This window comes from Phyllobates terribilis, unplaced genomic scaffold, assembly GCF_046119375.1.
Source record: "Phyllobates terribilis strain yellow unplaced genomic scaffold, ASM4611937v1 Scaffold_2__4_contigs__length_985480577, whole genome shotgun sequence".
NCBI classification, from domain to species: Eukaryota; Metazoa; Chordata; class Amphibia; order Anura; family Dendrobatidae; genus Phyllobates; species Phyllobates terribilis.
This window is the reverse complement of record NW_027362762.1, coordinates 642,211,407-642,232,059: the sequence shown is the minus strand read 5'-3', so window position 1 is coordinate 642,232,059 and position 20,653 is coordinate 642,211,407. Positions and strand designations below refer to the sequence as shown.

The window sequence follows — 20,653 nt, the reverse complement described above, 5'->3', positions numbered from 1 at the left end:
GAAGGGGTTAAACTTGAACCAGACCATAAACAAGAATTAAAATGAAAGTGGAACATAGAAGTACCTAATTACACAATCAAGTACTAATGTACATTACCACAGTAGAACCAACAATGACACCAATAATGCTGCTGTACTATGACCATATAGTGATCAGATAACTGTCTAGACAATTATCACACTGCAGACTATGCAAGGAAATGCAGTACTGGCAGACACACTGACAGAGCACACAGCAATGCTGACAATCAGGATATGTCATCAATATCAGATCGATGCTGTTCCTCTGATCAGTCGTTTTCAGTTCCGTTTCAGTCAGATTTAGGGTATGTGCACACGTTAAGTATTTGGTGCATAAAATTCTGCATTTCTTGGCTGGAAAAATGCAGAGTATAATACGTGCGTTCTTTGCATGTGTTTTTGTTGCAGATTTTTCCCCACTCATTAGTATGGGTGAAATCTGCAGCAAAAACGCTGAAAGCATTGACATGCAGCAGTTTTATATTTCCACCAAATCTGCAAGTCACAAATAAGCAACGTGTGCATGAGACTTCAGGATTCACATTCACTTTGCTGGCATTAGTAAACCCTTCAGGTTTTGTGAAAAATCTGCGCAGAAAAAAAAGCAACAAATCTGCAATATATGCATAGGCCCTTATACAGTGAATGTAGCTGAACAGCAAAGCTCTGTACGGCTGTGCTTCAGTACCTAACAATGACCACCACACACTGTAAGGAGCTGTGGTGATCTGGCATAATACATTCATGTGCATAGAGCCGCAGAGGAAGCTGAAAGCAGCAGATACATGGAGGTGCCAGAACCTATCCTAAAAAAAAACTAGAAGTATATAGTCCCGGAAAACCTATTTAAAAGTAAAAACTGTTGCATTTTTGAAAAAGAAAAATTACCGTAAAAAATCCTCAAAAAATTAGTAGTGCAGGTTACGCAAAATAGGTTGCAGGTTACACAAAATAAAAATGTTTTTCTTTTTTCCCACTTGTGTGTCATGGTAACTTGTCAGTGGCAGTTGCTGTGTAACCACAATCTGATATAAGAACTATATTCCTCACCTATCTGAAGATTAAGTAATCCAGCATCCCACGCAGTAATCCATCTGACTGACAAGTCTTCATCAGCGTGTGCGGTGCCTTGAGGTGACCGCACACGCTGACGACCAGGAGAAAATGACTCGCTGCAGTGAGTGGGCCCCTGAACTGTGCTGAGCTCAGTAAGCGGTGTTCTGTCACTCTGGAGCTCAGGGCAGTTCAGGGGCCCTTGTTGGACACAGCTGAGGCAGTATACTACTCTCAACATTGTTCCTTGCTTCCGCTGATCGCAGAGCGAGCACAGGACAATGATAAGAGATTCCTTCAGCACCCGGCGCTTGGGAACAGCAATAACTGTACCACTGATTCCCAGGCTCCGGTACGTGTTACACAGCTGACACATGGATGTCTTCCGTGTACACATGTGTTTGACGTTTTCAATCCCATGCGGCATGTAAAAAATGCACGTCAGCGTGTTTTGCCCATGGACACACTGTCTGCGGAAACACACTGACGTACGCAGACCCATTCATTTGAATGGGTCTAAGTGTGTATGTGTCTCCGGTACGTGTGGATACGGACTCCACACATACTGGAGACACTGATGTGTGAAAGAGGCCTTAGTGTGTATGCCAGGCAACATGCCAATATGCAAACTTAGTGTGTCTGTAAGGATTCATCATCTAGGAGGAGGCAAAAAAGTGTCTTCTGGCCTATGTCTGGCATCTACTGGGGTAGTTTTGATTAATATAGTAGACTGCACTATTCCATACAATTGTGTATAAGGTCCTGTTCACACTGTGTTTCTGCAGTGCATCAAGGGGTTCTGCTGAATCCCCTTAAAACAGGATACAGACAAATCAATGGCAGGGCCATAGACTGAAATGATACAGTCGGAGTTCAAATGAATTCCATTTGTATTTTTTTTCTGAAATTGAACATCTGTTTTTTTATTAAGTCTAAGTTTGTTTTCATTTCTTCTGAAAGAGTCCGTATGTTCAGATGGCCACAGAAATGGAACAGACCACTTTTCTGTGCCTGTCTAAACACACTACACAAATAAATAAACACTTTCTCTGATATTGCATATTTGCTGCATTACTTTTATGCTTTCTATCCCTTATTTGATGCAGTTTTGGTGCAGATGTGAATCCGCGTTTTTAATGCTTTTTTAATAGTACAGAAAAGCTTTCATTCTACGCTTAAAAATGAAACATTTTTTAAATCTCCACATAGAAGCCTATAGAGAAAAAAGCACTAAAACTACACAGTACAAAAGCTTAACCACCATGCCATACCCCTGATTAATGTTACCATTAATACATCCTTCGGGCTGGCCACCAAAGCCTGTTCACCACATAAGGTTTTACATCCCCCATTAGTTAAAATTAGTCCACCTTAACTTGTCTGCAACTTCCACATGACTCCTAAACTGCAAATCTGCAAATCTCTGACAGATTATAAATTCCAAGCCACATATGACACCTTATAGCATTTTTTAAAAAAATTAAACACCTATTTGACTTTTGTAGATGCCCCTGCAAAAGCATTAAGGGGACTAAACTTGATAAACCGACTCACAAAGAGTCATCCTACAGCGGTAAGGAGAGGAAAAACGCCATGTGGAGGAAACCTCTAGGAAACCATAGCTGAATGATTGCCCTTCCCTTGGAATTAGGTTAATGCTAACAATAACTCTTTATAGCCATGATAAAATTGGACATGGTACAAGATATAAAATGGCTAATTCAGCAAAATACAATAAAGCAGTCATCATTATACAGGTAATAGTTAAATAAAGCGTTGCAGAACAGGGATTATAACAGGGTGGGAGGGCGGGTGATGTTTCCTTCAGTTCTTCCAGTGAGAGAACAAGAGAGAGAAATAAGACAGGTAGTAACATCCTCTATATAAGCCCCACCCTACTCACAGTAAGAAGTCATGCACAGACATACTATGCTCATTTCTCTTAAAGCAGAATCACTCTTACTTAAAGTCTATATAGATATACCAACAAAGCTGCAGGACTTAAAGGTCCACCCCTCCCAAAGTCATATCCCCCTCTGCTTAGTGCTTTGGGGTTTCTTGACTTTTGGATGTGGGACTGACCCCATTCCACATAAAACAATCATAACTACAGTAAACCTAGATACTGGAATAAATACACAAAAAAACATTATTTTGGTTGTCAAAATGACCACAGTTTTATTTGAATCACAGGATTAAAACAATAACAGTAGGAGACTGGTGACGTGCTAGTACATTGGGATTCACAAGTACTGTGATCTCCCCAGCTGTCTGCCATACAGCACCAGGACAGACAGCCATAAAGAGGCGGCATGCACTGGCTTGCCATTCAAACAGAGCCAGTAAACTTTCAAAGCACCAATGACCCTATAATCCTCATTTCTGTGCTTAACCACCATGCTCGCCCCTCATTGACTTTACCATTATGACATCCTTCATGTTGGTCACCAAACTTAGCCTATTCACCACCATGAAGTTTTCCATCCTCCATTAATTAAAATTAGTCAACCTTAACTTGTCTGCAACTTCCATCTGACTCCAAAACCGCCACCAAAGAGGCCATTTGACACTTTAAGGCTAAGTGCCCATTATGCAAAAATGCTGTGGAGCGATTCTGCATCTCCCTGGCAGAAAAAACACATGTGGATTTTACATGCGTTTTTTTCTGCCAGGTAGAAGCGTTTGTGAAGCGTTTTGAACATGCGATTTCGCATGCGGGTTGTCAAGCGCTTTTCCAAGCGATTTTAGCATCACTTGGAAAGTGCTTGACAACTTGTTCACACTATATAAATCAATGCAACCGGCATGGATTTATGTTGTGTGACCAAGTTACGATGCTGCAAATGCAGCATCAATAGTAAACAAAAGAATAAAAATGTTGAAAAATAAAAAAAGACATTATGCTCACCTTCCGATGGCCCCCGGTCTCCTTCTCCGGTGAGTCCGGTGTCTTCGGCGGCTCGCGGTGCTCTAAAAAGGACCTTTCATGATGTTATTTAGTCATGTGAAAGGTCACGCGACCGCCGACGTCAGCGGTCACGTGACCTGTCACATGACTAAATGACGTCATGGAAGGTCCTTTGACACCACCGCGAGCAGCCGAAGAGCCAGCAGCGCTGCTGGGAGCAGACGGGGGGGGGCATCAGAAGGTAAGTATATGTTTTTTTTTATTTTATTCTTTTTTAACTACAGGTACTATGTTACCCGGATCTGGAGGAGAGTCTCTTCTTCTCCAGACTTGGGTACCATCCGCGCATTGAATCGCATAACATCCGCATGCATACTCGTATGCATGCGGATGTTATGCACTCAATGATAGTCTATGGCGGCTAAAACTCCGCGATTCCACAAAATTAATGGATGTGCTGCGGATTTTTCCGCAATGATAATCCGCAACGGAAATTTCCGCAGCATGTGCACAGCATATGCTTATTATCATTGGGGACCATAGCAGACATATTACCAAGCATTTTTTAAGCGTTTCCGCAGCAAAAATTACGCTGCGGAAATGCTTAAAAAATGCATAGTGGGCACGCAGCCTTAATGGACTCAACCACCATCAACCATGCACATTAAAGCCTTCAGCCAGTCCTACATGCTATGGAAAGACTGTGCATACAAGTAACAAAATTCCAGAACAACGACAGATTAATTTAAACAATGCAACTCTACCAAATTGTGATTGAAAGTACAGTAACTAAAGCGAAATAAAAGTCGCTAAAAAACCTTTAATGGGGGGGATGTGGAAAGTAAACCATGATAAAGGGGAGCAGCCACAGTATGAATACCTCTATAATGACATCTGCCATACCTTAAAAACTATTATCCTGCATGTATTGTAGCCACATCCAATACTTCAAAAATTCACAGTTTTTGCTTCTAAAAGCCACTATTATGTACAGTAGCTTAACCCACTAGTCCAATATATATTTTTTTAACAACAACTTGCAGTAATATTTCTTAAACCCACTTACTACTAACTGAAAAGTGATGAATATATATATATATATATATAAAGAGAAATATTTTATAAAGAAGGAGTACTTAAAAGCTATATACATATAACATCAACATTAATAACTTACCATTAAATAACTTTTATAGTATTTGGACATTGTAATTGAAAGATACCAATAGCAGAAAAGGTCTACTAAGGCATTATTAATAACCCAGCCACTTCTTTGTTAATCCTTTTTCGGGCACCTGATAACATTTACCCTTAGCCGCTCCCACGGACTCAAGGGCACCCAAACTAGACGTATATTGCCCATAGTTTGCATTGCCCTTGATGACATTTACCCTTAGCCACTCCCAATGACTCAAGGGCACCAGATTAGGTATATTGATCTTCATTTTAATGCATTTGATGACTGCATTGTCACGACTTCTTTTTCTTCTCCCCTCCAGTGGCTGTTTCTGGTTTGGAAGAGACAATTTATTCTGCAGGCATGCAAAATATGATTGACATGACCCCAGTGACTTTACCTTAACAGGGTCTTATAAGATATAAATGCTTCTGGAGAACAGGGGGCCATACCATGATGGATACCCCTCCAAGTCAGGGGGCTATACCAGAGATGGCTACCCCTCCACACCAGGGGGGTGTCACGCAAGGTGTGGGAAAAACTTAGTGCAACACAAAGGGAAGAGGGAAAGGGAGCCCAGACACTAGGGAAAGAGGGAAGTGGAGACCTCCTAGGCTGATCTAATAGCACCCTGTCTCCACTAACATCCCTATATTGGTTCTTCACCAATCGCCGCACGCGAACCTCGCCCTATCTTTCCCTGGAGTTAGGCCCTGGCTAGGGAAGGGAGGGGGATGAGCACTAGTCGATCCCCACTGACAACTAAGGACAACAAGGGGGAACAAACAAGGGAAGATAGCTTAGCTTTTAGTCGACTTATGATAGATGAACACCCATCCTCATAGATCCAGAGAGGAAGAAGTAATGTATTTGCTCCGAGCCTTCACAAGGGGTAATGTGAGTATCGCCGACACCGCCCTCTAGCAGACAGCAGGTATTTATACACCCAGGCCAGGGTGTTAATTAGCCAGAGGAAGGTAGCCACTACGTCCTAGAGAGAGACAGCCTCTAAGAAGGTGTCTGTAATGCCAAACGTAGAGATCTCCTGCAACCAACTGCAGGGCGACTGTCTGTCACTTCTGACACACCCGTGACAGGGGGCCATGATATGTGGGATAAATGAGGATGAAACACTATGTACTGTGGGGTTTTTACTCACTTGGATGCGTCGGGAGGCAAAACAGGAAGCGTTTCAATTTAAATGTCCATGTCGGTTTATTACCTCATAAACCATCCACAGGCAAAAGGAAAACAAACAGCCTTTAGCGCAGGCAAAACAAAGAAAACAGTCTTTTAGGCAAAGTCTCTGGTTACCAGTCCTGTGGTCACACAGGCTGACTAGCATCCAGTACACTGGATCAGTCTGGAGATAGCAACACACAGGAGGCCTTCTCCCTCCATACACAGACCATGTGCCAAACAACGGCCTCTATTTTAACCAGTTAACCCAACCCATCGGTGAGGTATGTGGGCAACCAGACCTGCCCATCTCTCAGGTTGCCCGTAAAATCTGCTCCCGAATGCACCAAACAATCCTCTTCGCTCTATGTGCACTAGAACAACACTCCAGAATTACATCACAGATGACAACCAACTCTGTGACACATACCTCCCATCAACTATATGTCCGGTAGCTGCCTTACAATACATATAAGTTAGAGTTTGCAACCAAGATATACAACAGGTTGATACTGGAAAATATCCCATGATATGGTCGGATATAGTTAGTGATGGGCAATGCTGTACTATATGGTATAACAATAAATGAGAAGATTCCTGCTCCCTTAGCTACAGATAGGCTCTCTAATCACCAACTGCACATAAATAATCATAAAATCTGTAAGTCTAGTATTAGCCTCATGCAGCCATAGATGTATGCACGGAAGACTGAAAGTACTTTATCCCAGTCAGTCCAACAGTATGCTACCTACATACAATACCTAAGAGACAGGGCTGAAAACTGGGCCTGCGATGTATCCTCCTGATCTAGGTGCAGCATCACACTTGGGGTGCCCACTCACCACCCTGCATGATATCAAGCTCTGATTAAAAACGCCATATAGAGTGGATCTCTTGCACCTCTTTATATGGCCCTAGGAGGGGTTACTGGTTCTTCCCGTTAGGCTGCAAGTCTCTTCCGGATAAAGTCTATCAGGTCAAGTTTAGCCTCCCACACACCAACTGGCCCCCTCCCAACCTGAAGTCCTAATCCCAACTGTCCCCGGTACCGTAGGTGAACGTTGGAAGTGACGGCCCTGTTCACTTGCGTGATTCCTCCGCTGTTGCTGGCACACCTCTCCTGTTGCAGTCCTCTCTCAGCTCTTCTAGGCTTGACCATCGATGCTAGTCTCTCATGCTTGAGGTAATGAGGTCCAAACTTTGGCTTTTGGCCGTTGGCGTCGCTTTCCGGGAACTTACTCATTGTGGAGCGCAGGTCCTGGCTCTGACCAACATGCACAGGATTCAGGGCGCTACTGTGAGGAGTCCGGAGCTTATCAGGCGGTGTCCGGCTCTGGTGCAACGCAGGCCTCCAGCTGAGGCCTGTCTTGCTTGGCTCTGTGGTCCCTCTGGAGCATTCTGCTCCACTCTGCAGCCTGGTGCCAAGTCTCCCTGTGTCTTGGCGCGCTGGACTTTTATATCCAGGAAATCCTTCCTGGAGGTCACCTGATTAGGTCCGGCATCTGAATTTGCTCCCCCTTCAACTCTTCTAGCACAACTTGGTTCCGCTTGATTTCGCCTGACCATGGCAATCTCTCCTCATTTCTGGCACATCCTGCAAGAGTTCTCCTGCTGGTTCATTGCCCTCTACTACACCCGCTCTCATTTTTCTTTCTGTTTGAAAGTGACGGTCAGTCTTTTGATATTTGTATACACATGCTCTCTGACTGAGCACTCCACACATCCGCCCATGGTAGTTTTAATCAGAGCTTGATCTACATGCCCATATAATTAACAAATAAAGTAGCACACTGTAACACTGAGTATATAGATATGAAATATGAATAGCATAACTGCTGTCGAAAATAGAAATAAATGAAAAAAATTTTTGAAAATTTTTTTTGCGCATGTAAATATGAAGTATGGAAAATGAATAGCATTACTGCTGTAAATAAATGAGAAATCTTAGCGCATAAATTGGCCAATTCATGTGTACCTGACAGCCGCGGTAAGGCGTTTCTCGATGTCAGGACCTATCAATGTGAATACCTCTCTAAGAGACCTCCGTCTGCTTATGTGTGGGAAAGACAGATCCTGATGCATTTAAAACCGCCTGCGGCATGGGGGTGGGGGTGGAGTGCTCAGTCAACGCTGAATCTAGTAACAAAGAAAATGACGGCACTTCCACTACAAAAACTAGGTGTGAACAGGTGCTTACTAAGAGCAGCTACCTCCATATATAATGAACAAATAAAGTAGCACACTGTAACACTGAGTATATAGATATGAAATATGAATAGCATAACTGCTGTCGAAAATAGAAATAAATGAAAAAAATTTTTGAAAAATTTTTTTGCGTATGTAAATATGAAGTATGGAAAATGAATAGCATTACTGCTGTAAATAAATGAGAAATCTTAGCGCATAAATTGGCCAATTCATGTGTACCTGACAGCCGTGGTAAGGCGTTTCTCGATGTCACGACCTATCAATGTGAATACCTCTCTAAGAGACCTCCGTCTGCTTATGTGTGGGAAAGACAGATCCTGATGCATTTAAAACCGCCTGCGGCATGGGGGTGGGGGTGGAGTGCTCAGTCAACGCTGAATCTAGTAACAAAGAAAATGACGGCACTTCCACTACAAAAACTAGGTGTGAACAGGTGCTTACTAAGAGCAGCTACCTCCATATATAATGAACAAATAAAGTAGCACACTGTAACACTGAGTATATAGATATGAAATATGAATAGCATAACTGCTGTCGAAAATAGAAATAAATGAAAAAAATTTTTGAAAAATTTTTTTGCGCATGTAAATATGAAGTATGGAAAATGAATAGCATTACTGCTGTAAATAAATGAGAAATCTTAGCGCATAAATTGGCCAATTCATGTGTACCTGACAGCCGCGGTAAGGCGTTTCTCGATGTCAGGACCTATCAATGTGAATACAGTATGCTACTTTATTTGTTCATTATATATGGAGGTAGCTGCTCTTAGTAAGCACCTGTTCACACCTAGTTTTTGTAGTGGAAGTGCCGTCATTCTCTTTGTTACTAGATTTAGCGTTGACTGAGCACTCCACCCCCACCCCCATGCCGCAGGTGGTTTTAAATGCATCAGGATCTGTCTTTCCCACACATAAGCAGACGGAGGTCTCTTAGAGAGGTATTCACATTGATAGGTCCTGACATCGAGAAACGCCTTACCGCGGCTATCAGGTACACATGAATTGGCCAATTTATGCGCTAAGATTTCTCATTTATTTACAGCAGTAATGCTATTCATTTTCCATACTTCATATTTACATGCGCAAAAAAATTTTTTTCATTTATTTCTATTCTCGACAGCAGTTATGCTATTCATATTTCATATCTATATACTCAGTGTTACAGTGTGCTACTTTATTTGTTCATTATATATGGAGGTAGCTGCTCTTAGTAAGCACCTGTTCACACCTAGTTTTTGTAGTGGAAGTGCCGTCATTTTCTTTGTTACCCTATGCCCATATAATTGTAGGCTTTCAGCCCGGAAGAGGTATCATGTTAGGTTAGGGTCAACGTGTGGTTGGCTCTTGGGCACACAGAAATTGCCCAATTTATGTGCTAAGTATCTTCATTTTTTAACAAATTTTCTATAGCAGTAATGCGATTCCAGTTTCATATATTCAATGTCTGCATGCTATAGCGTTTCAGAGTGCAGCTTTAATTTACTAGTGTCATTAATTATGTCACTTGATTTCCGTGAGCTATGATGTCTTTTTGTCCATAGTAACACGAAGACTCAACTCATCAATTGCTCACCACTATCACATGAAATTATTTGGACACCATAATTGCATGAAATGAGAGTAAAGAGCTCATTTTAGTATTTGTATGTATACATATTTTATCTGTGTACAATTTTGTATTCTAAATGATTAATTCAAATATTTTTAGGATTTTAGAAGAGTTAATATTTCTTGGCCATTTAAAAATGTCTGAGACTGAATTCATAAATGCTAAAGGTGGACTTACAAATTCGATAAATGTCAGTCAATTGCGACAAATTCCGAGTGATCCTCAGACAATAAAATAAGTAGAGAACAGCAGAATTCTTCCATCACATAAAAATAGTATCAGTTGTGTTGGTTTTACTTATGCCTGACCCTTAGGCTGCATGCAGATGACTCGCACTCGTCCCAATGTTATTCTATGAGGCTGTGCACATGTCTGATTTTTTCCTCGGATTTCTCGGCCCAAGTAAAGAAATTGCAGCATGCACGAGTTGCATCCGATATAACACTCAGCCACTTATGTTTATAGTTCCATGGAAAAAATCGGACCACACTCGGATGACATCCGAGTGCGGTCCGATTTTCATGGACTGCCAATTTAGACATTTTTTTTTTATTCTCCACACCGAAGAAAATTAGATCATACTGAAATCAAACTCTGATCAGCGTTTGATCACGGTGTGATTGACGTAATAGTACTGATAGTACTATTAGTAGGGTCTTGTGAGCCTAACCATAGCTGTATAAGAGCCACTACCTTGTTAAGGCTCATTACCCTGCCTATATTGAAATAAAGATGCATGCTTAACTTATATACATTTTTGATGCATATAGCTAAGCAGGGGTATTGTTAGGGTCCTAAAAGATCAGGGGCCCAATCCCCAAAGTACATGTTTCTCCATACAACCTCACTGCCACTTAAAATCCGTACATATATAATTACAGTATACCACTGTTGCTAACCCTAAAACACACTATACGAAGACCAATATTATCAAAATGACTACTATACAAGGCCAAAATAATACCGCTGCACAGTGTCCTCTACAATTTTTTCCAGCCAGGACTCGTCTGCAGAGATTATAACAAAGACACATTTGACTTCTCACATTTCCAGCACCATCTAATCCCAACCTGCACAAACTACTCATCCTGCCTGCTCTTCTGGCGTGATACAGTGACCCCAATAATTCAAAATTATGTCATTACTATGATTACCCCTCCACCAATTATTGCTACAAAGACTGAGTGCCAGATAAAGGGGGCCTATAAAAATAAGTGTCCCATAGAAAGTAGTAAAGACTCCACTGTGCTACCTAGTAAGTAATAATGCTAGATATGCTCTTATGAAAGTTATAATATCTGAAGTGTCCCTTCCATGCAACAAATACCCTTGAGTATCCCCTTAAGGTAACAATGCCCCTCCCCCTCAAAGCTACAATCAAAACTAATAATGCACCCATTTAAAACAAATAATGTCCTGAGTGCCCCCACAGGCCCCCTATATACTATATGATAGCTCCATACACACTGCATGATGATCCTCTCCAGCTCCCTACACACTATATGATGGTCCCCACAGCTCCCTATACTCTGTATGATGGTCGCCTCAGCTTCGTACACACTGTATGATGGTCCCCACAGCTCCTTACACACTGTATGATGGTCCCCACAGCTCCCTATGCTCTGTTTGATGGTCCCCACAGCTCCCTACACACTGTATTATGGTCCCCACAGTTCCCTACGCTCTGTATGATGGTCCCCACAGCTCCCTACACACTGTATGATGGTCCCACAGCTCCCTATATTTGGTATAATGGTTCCTGCTGCCCCATACATACTGTATAATGGCCCCTGCAGCCCCATATATATTGAACGATGGCCCCCACAGCCCAATATATACTGCATGATGATCCCCACACACCTTTGTACACTATATTATGCCCCCCACAGCTCCCTATATACTGTATGATGGCACCACAGCCCCTTATACACTATATTATGGCACCCTATCAGCCTTATATTAAGTATGATGGCCTCACTGCCCCTTATATATAGCATTATGACTCCCATAGCCCCTTATATATAGTATGATGGTACCCACATTCCCATATATATATATATATATATATATATATATACTGCTCAAAAAAATAAAGGGAACAGTCAAATAACACATCCTAGATCTGAATGAATGAAATATTCTCATTGAATACTTTGTTCTGTACAAAGTTGAATGTGCTGACAACAAAATCACACAAAAATCATCAATGGAAATCAAATGTATTAACCAATGGAGGCCTGGATTTGGAGTCTCCCCCAAAATAAATTAAAGTGGAAAAACACACTACAGGCTGATCCAACTTTGATGTAATGTCCTTAAAACAAGTCAAAATGAGGCTCACTATTGTGTGGCCTCCACGTACCTGTATGACCTCCCTACAACGCCTGGGCATGCTCCTGATGAGGTTGCGGATGGTCTCCTGTGGGATCTCCTCCCAGACCTGGACTAAAGCATCCGCCAACTCCTGGACAGTCTGTGGTTGGTGGATGGAGCGAGACATGATGTCCCAGATGTGCTCAATCGGATTCAGGTCTGGGGAATGGGCGGGCCAGTCCATAGCTTCAATGACTTCATCTTGCAGGAACTGCTGACACACTCCAGCCACATGAGGTCTGGCATTGTCCTGCATTAGGAGGAACCCAGGGACAACAGCACCAGCATATGGTCTCACAAGGGGTCTGAGGATCTCGGTACCTAATGGCAGTCAGGCTACCTCTGGCGAGCACATGAAAGGTTGTGCGGCCCTCTAAAGAAATGCCACCCCACACCATTACTGACCCACTGCCAAACTGGTCATGCTGAAGGATGTTGCAGGCAGAAGATCGCTCTCCACGGCGTCTCCAGACTCTGTCACGTCTGTAATATGCATGTGCTCAGTATGAACCTGCTTTCATCTGTGATGAGCACAGGGCGCCAGTGGCAACTTTGCCAATCTTGGTGTTCTGTGGCAAATGCAAAGCGTCCTGCACGGTGTTGGACTGTGAGCACAACCCCCATCTGTGGACGTCGGGCCCTCATACCACCCTCATGGAGTCGGTTTCTAACCGTTTGTGCAGACACATGCACATTTGTGGCCTGCTGTAGGTCATTTTGCAGGGCTCTGGCAGTGCTCCTCCTGTTCCTCCTTGCACAAAGGTGGAGGTAGCGGTCCTGCTGCTGGGTTGTTGCCCTCCTACGGCCCCCTCCACGTCTCCTGGTGTACTGGCCTGTATCCCTGTAGCGCCTCCAACCTCTGGACACAGACACAGCAAACCTTCTTGCCACAGCTCGCATTGATGTGCCATCCAGGATGATCTGCACTACCTGAGCAACTTCTATGGGTTGTAGAGTCAGTCTCATGCTACCATGAGTGTGAAAGGACAACCAACATTCAAAAGTGACCAAAACATCAGCCAGAAAGCATTGTCACTGAGAGGTGGTCTGTGGTCCCCACCTGCAGAACCACTCCTTTATTGAGTGTGTCTTGATAATTGCCAATAATTTCCATCTATTGTCTACTCCATTTGCACAACAGCGTGTGAAATTGATTGTCAATCAGTCTTGCTTCCTAAGTGGACAGTTTGATTTCACAGAAGTTTGATTTATTTGGAGTTATATTCTGTTGTTTAAGTGTTCCCTTTATTTTTTTGAGCAGTGTATATATACAATACAGACCAAAAGTTTGGACACGCCTTCTCATTTAAAGATTTTTCTGTATTTTCATGACTTTGAAAATTGTACATTCACACTGAAGGTATCAAAACTATTAATTAACACATGTGGAATTATATACTTAACAAAAAAGTGTGAAACAACTGAAAGTATGTTTTATATTCTAGGTTCTTCAAAGTAGCCACCTTTTGCTTTGATGACTGCTTTGAACACTCTTGGCATTCTCTTGATGAGCTTCAAGAGGTAGTCACCGGAAATGGTCTTCAACAACCTTGAAGGAGTTCCCAGAGATGCTTAGCACTTGTTGGCCCTTTTGCCTTCACTCTGCGGTCCAGCTCACCCCAAACCATCTCGATTGGGTTCAGGTCTGGTGACTGTGGAGGCCAGGTCATCTGGCGTAGCACCCCATCACTCTCCTTCGTGGTCAAATAGCCCTTACACAGCCTGCAGGTCATTGTCCTGTTGAAAAATAAATGATGGTCCAACTAAACGCAAACCGGATGGAATAGCATGCCGCTGCAAGATGCTGTGTTAGTCATGCTGATTCAGTATGCCTTCAATTTTGAATAAATCCCCAACAGTGTCACCAGCAAAGCACCCCCACACCATCACAACTCCTCCACCATGCTTCACGATGGGAACCAGGCATTTAGAGTCCATCCGTTCACCTTTTCTGCGTCGCACAAAGACACGGTGGTTGGAACCAAAGATCTCAAATTTGGACTCATCAGACCAAAGCACAGATTTCCACTGGTCTAATGTCCATTGCTTGTGTTCTTTAGCCCAAACAAGTCTCTTCTGCTTGTTGCCTGTCCTTAGCAGTGGTTTCCTAGCAGCTATTTTACCATGAAGGCCTGCTGCACAAAGTCTCCTCTTAACAGTTGTTGAAGAGCTGTGTCTGCTGCTAGAACTCTGTGTGGTATTGACCTGGTCTCTAATCTGAGCTGCTATTAACCTTCGATTTCTGAGGCTGGTGACTCGGATAAACTTATCCTCAGAAGCAGAAGTGACTCTTGGTCTTCCTTTCCTGGGACGGTCCTCATGTGAGCCAGTTTCTTTGTAGCGCTTGATGGTTTTTGCAACTGCACTTGGGGAAACTGTCAAAGTTTTCCCAATTTTTTGCACTGACTGACCTTCATTTCTTAAAGTAATGATGGCCACTCATTTTTCTTTACTTAGCTGCTTTTTTTCTTGCCATAATACAAATTCTAACAGTCTATTCAGTAGGACTATCAGCTGTGTATCCACCAGACTTCTGCACAACACAACTGATGGTCACAAACCCATTTATAAGGCAAGAAATCCCACTTATTAAACCTGACAGGGCACACCTGTGAAGTGAAAACCATTTCCGGTGACTACCTCTTGAAGCTCATCAAGAGAATGCCAAGAGTGTGCAAAGCAGTCATCAAAGCATAAGGTGGCTACTTTGAAGAACCTAGAATATAAGACATATTTTCAGTTGTTTCACACTTTTTTGTTAAATATATAATTCCACATGTGTTAATTCATAGTTTTGATGCCTTCAGTGTGAATGGACAATTTTCATAGTCATGAAAATACAGAAAAATCTTTAAATGAGAAGGTGTGTCCAAACTTTTGGTCTGTAGTGTATACACACAATGATATACACTCATGCACAGAAAAACACACTCATATACTGTAGATATACACACTCACCTCTTAAATCAGACCTGTGAAGCCGGGCAGGTCACATCCTCCTGAGCTCTGCTGTTATGTTCTGCTACCAAAGCTAAGGAAAGAGAGGAGATCTGTCCCTACTATAGGACTCAGCTGAATCCCTACGATGTAACAGGGAACCTGATCCTGCGATCAGACCTGCTAAAGTCCTAATCTAGTCTGTACGGAGACCTATAGATGTGGGGGAGGAATCCCTACAAGTACTAAGGACTGGGAGGAATATGGGACACCTCCTAACAGAAATAGTAGCAGACAGACAAACAAACAAAATATATAGAACATAGAGGTCAGTAGACCAAGCAAACTAACAGAGCTAGATACAGAGCACAGGCTAGCTAGAAAGTAGATATACAATGAAGTCCAGCAAAGCCAGAAGGGCGGAGCAGGATTAAATAGGCCAACAAGGTCATGTGACCAGCAAAGGAAAAAAACCTAACAGCAAGGTTCTAACACTGCTCTCCCATGACTTCAGCCCCTCCCCCATTAAAGGCTGCTCTGCTCCTCACTGAGGAAGGAGGCTGCACTTTACGGCACATGCGTCTTCCTTTCTCCTCTCCACAAGCAGCCGGGCTCTTCTCCCCCACAGCGAGGGAAAGATAATGACAGGCATGGATCACAACAGTAGGGGTGACAGTGGTCAGTGCACAGACAGAGTAAGGTTATGTGCACACTGTCTGGAGCAGCCTACGGTCCCGACACAGAGGAATAGCCACCAGTGACTTCCGCTCATTTTATGCAAATGAGCGGCGACATTTTTTTTTCACCTGCGGACTTTCCTCATAAAGATTATGTCTATAGGGAAAGACCGAATGCGGACCCACAGGAGAAATTGACATGCTGTAGCCTGGAAAGACGTGGCGTATGTCAGTTTCCGCGGGTGCGCCGCAGGTGCCCAGACACGCATAGTGGACATGGGATTTCTAGAAATCCATCCACTATGCTGTAACATCTGGCCGCTGCGGGTTTGATGCTGCATAACACGCATCTTCAAACCCGCAGCAGCTGCTGACCGTGTGCACATACCGTAACTTTCACCTGACTCGCTGTTGCCCCCAATACAACCTGGCAGGAGATCTGGGGCCCTGGGCTAAACGATCGGGGATGGGGCCCTGGATTTTTCACTCTAGCGACACTCCTGTAGCTGAGATATCTGTCAACAAAATATTAGACATAACCCTGGTCATATAGCAATTACAACATATTTACATTCCATGTTAACATTTTAAACCAAGTAATTCAACTTATGATCTTTTTTTTTGCAGATGCAAAAACATGCAATGATTGCAACTCAACCAATGCTGATTGCAATGCGAAACAAGGCTACGTAATGTGCTCTTGTAAAAGTGGTTTTATTGGAAATGGACTAAACTGCACAAGAGTGGTATATTGTGACACTGCTACATGTTGCGCTCCAGGATACACATGGGATGCTGGAAAAAAACTATGTGTGGATATTAATGAATGTACAAGTAGTTCATTGTACACATGCCTTACCCAAGCTGAATGTATAAATAAGATTGGCACCTATATTTGCAATGCAGTCAAGAACCCGAATTGTGCTTCAGCTCCCTGTAGTTCTGATAAGGATTGTGTAAGGAATGGTGCTGACCTGAGTTGTGTTGATCCTTGTATCAATTACCAAGAGATTGATGGATCACGAAGAATTTACAACTTAAACTCTGTTGGAAGATTCCCCACTGACAGATACTTATTCGGGTGGTACCGCTACGCAAATGGCCTAAGTTTAAGAGAAGGATATGTTGGCTCTCTAAAGTGTGGTTCTGTTGAGCCCTATACTTTGAGTAGTCATCCATCTGTTAGCGATGGTGTCAAATCAATCCCTCTTTTGATGAATGGACTGACAATGAATTTAACTGGACCATCTATTCTGGTGAAAGCTTGCCCTGCAGGATATTACGTGTACAAGTTTGCTGGAATGTTGAAATTTGAGGTCTATTGCACAGGTGAGTTTATATGCTATGCCAACACTTTAAAAAAGGTTTTCTAGTAATATATTTATAACATAATTTATTTCTGTAAATAGTTAATTATATCCACTTTAGAATAATAATCACATTGTAAGTCCCCATGATTATAGTTATCCCAGGGAAAATCTCACTGGGTAGTAAAATAATGGTGTTCAGCTGTTGATGCAATCAATACTCTGCCCACCAAGGCTGAAATATTCTATGTCATCAACTGCATCGAACTGTGGTGATTTTACCATAAATATGTGTTCATCTGTACATGAACACATATGTAATAGGATCTACTTGGGATCCAAAAGACCTGGCATAGCCCAATGATTCAGTTCACCAAAAAGAGCCGGACTGTTCTTCAATAGTGTGGAGAGAGACTGAGCATGTAAATCCACTTGCATTGAGCTCATTAGGTGGAAGTAAATATCAAATATCATACCTTCACAAGATCAATTTTAACAGAATGTAAATTGCAAATGTTATTTTTTTATGATTTACATTTTTTTTTGAAAATGATATTTAATAGTGGAACAATCTCTTTATTATCATACTGTACAAGGAAATTTCCATTAAAAGTAATGTGCATGTATTCTTCTTTTGCAGATTTTGCTCCAACTACTACATCAACTACTACCACCACCACAGCACCAACGACTTCAACTACAACACCAACAATAACAACAACTACTACCACTACTATACCTACTACAACATCAACAACCACCACTACTATACCTACTACAACACCAACTACTCCAACAACCACCACTACCATATCTACTACATCAACAACAGCTACAACACCAACAACAACCACTACTATACCTACTACAACACCAGCAACAACCACACCGACAACAACCACTACTATATCTACTACATCAACAACTGCTACAACACCAACAACAACCACTACTATACCTACTACAACACCAGTAACAACCACACCGACAACAACCACTACTATATCTACTACATCAACAACTGCTACAACACCAACAACAACCACTACTATACCTACTACAACACCAGCAACAACCACACCGACAACAACCACTACTATATCTACTACATCAACAACTGCTACAACACCAACAACAACCACTACTATACCTACTACAACACCAGCAACAACCACACCGACAACAACCACTACTATATCTACTACATCAACAACTGCTACAACACCAACAACAACCACTACTATACCTACTACAACACCAGCAACAACCACACCGACAACAACCACTACTATATCTACTACATCAACAACTGCTACAACACCAACAACAACCACATTGTCAACAACCACTGCTAAACCTACTACAACAGCAACTAATACAACCCCAACAACAACCACTCCGGCAACAACCACTACTATTTCTACTACTACCCCAACAACAAGTACGATAGATACAGCCACAACACCAACTACATCTAGTACTACCTCAATACCAACCACTAAAACCATAACCACCATCACAACTGAACCTCCCAGCACCACCAGTAAAACTACAACTGGATCTCCCATCACCACAAAAACTACAGCTAAACCTACCACCACTATCCCAAATCCACCCTTTAGTACGACAACAAGAAGAACAGCTCTAACAACCCACTTAAATAAACCAACGACACCATGTGAAAACACAACATCATATCTACCTGTGATACCAACAACATATACTCCTCCTGAAGAGAACATAACTGTCACTGATGTGAAAAGTAAGAGCATATTAACTGTCCGCATTTTAACCCAACTAATAAGCAACCAAGAAGTAAAAAGCTTGGAAATAAATGAAACCACAACTGTTAATGTTGTAGTGAAGACAATTAGTCCTAGTAAAATCTACATTAAGACAACAAAATCCATTTCCCCTACCTCAATATTAATTTTTGTTGGTAGTGATGGTCCTCAAACTTCTAGCAACACTACTGAAAATGTAGTTACCACAACTGAAAGCACGGTTCCAAATACTGCCAATTTTAACCCCGATTCATACTGCAGTACGCCAGCACAGACTAGCACTAGTACAGAGACATCCGCAATAGCTGGAAACACCTGCTCCAAGGTCACATCAGCCTCCACCACCACCACTATTACTACCACTGAGGAAGTTATTGTTGTAGGCCCTAATGGATTTGCCAAGAGCTGTACGTTCCACTAACTTTCTAAATCTTTATTGCCACTGTTTTTATCCTTTCCTAATAAGTGAAACAGTGAAATCTTCTACCTTAGTCTTTCCTTCTAAAATGACTGCAGTAAGTTACACATTTATGAGACTGTATATCATTTAGGCCGGGGTCATATTAGCGTATTGCATCTGATGCAAGAGCATCGGATGCAATATATTAATGATACTCGGCTACCGCTCTGCTGTGAGCGTGAGCTGAGTGTCTGTGCTCCGATCCTCTCGCATGAGAGACTCGCAGCACAGGTGTGGAGGAGATGGAGAAAATAATTTCTCCATCTCTTCCATTGCCAGCATCTGCTGCAATCGCACTGCACTTAGATGGCACATGAGTGCAGTCCGATGTTTCACATCCACACATGGCACTCGGCCATGTTATATGCTCGTGCAAGCGAGCCATCAGAGTGATTATGGCAGAAGGATCTGTATAATAGCCATATGTATAATGGGTAGTATTTTACCCATTTTGAATAAACATTAGCGTAGGTTACATTGGCTTTCTGATTAATTTGTTAGATGGTTTTTGTTATGTAATCTGACAGCAGCATGAGGATAGGATCACATGGGTGCAGCAGTTGGGATAGGATCACAGTTTTCTCTGCTGCAGATCTAGCAGAGCTGAGATGTTGATCTGTGTATAACCCGGTCCACACCACAGCTTTCTGTGTACATTGTATAGTGACAGAGCTGCTAATCAGTGCTGGTTGGACTATGAGGCAGAAGACAGCTTGTCCTCTAAGTCCACGGCCCCACTCTCACTATCTGGTCAGTATTCGGTCAGTATTTTTTCTCAGGAGTGGGAGCCTAAACCAGGAGTGGGTGATAAATGCAGAATTGGTGACTTGTTTCTATTATACCTTTTCTCTGATTGTTCCTCACCTGGTTTTGGCTCCCACTCCCGAGAAAAAATGCTGACTGATTACTGACCAAATACTGATATTGGCGCCATGGCCTAATTAAAATCTCCTGCTGA

At 42.4% G+C, this 20,653-nt stretch overlaps 1 protein-coding gene across 1 annotated transcript; it reads left to right on the top strand.

Annotated features, from left to right (window-relative positions):
- The first annotated feature begins 17,373 nt into the window (after nucleotides 1–17,373).
- Nucleotides 17,374–20,349, top strand: LOC141246678 (uncharacterized). Its single transcript, XM_073669137.1, has 2 exons — nucleotides 17,374–17,473; nucleotides 18,092–20,349. Exons 1-2 carry the CDS (start codon nucleotides 17,374–17,376, stop codon nucleotides 19,654–19,656), a joined length of 1,665 nt encoding a protein of 554 aa, XP_073525238.1. The 3' UTR covers nucleotides 19,657–20,349.
- Nucleotides 20,350–20,653: the final 304 nt, after the last annotated feature.

What these genes read in the sequence shown, in the direction of transcription:
- LOC141246678 (XM_073669137.1), top strand. Translation starts at nt 17,374, where the DNA reads ATGAATTTAACTGGACCATCTATTCTGGTGAAAGCTTGCCCTGCAGGA. An exon ending in ATTTGAGGTCTATTGCACAG is followed by an intron (nt 17,474 to 18,091) that starts GTGAGTTTATAT and finishes CTTCTTTTGCAG; the next exon opens with ATTTTGCTCCAACTACTACA.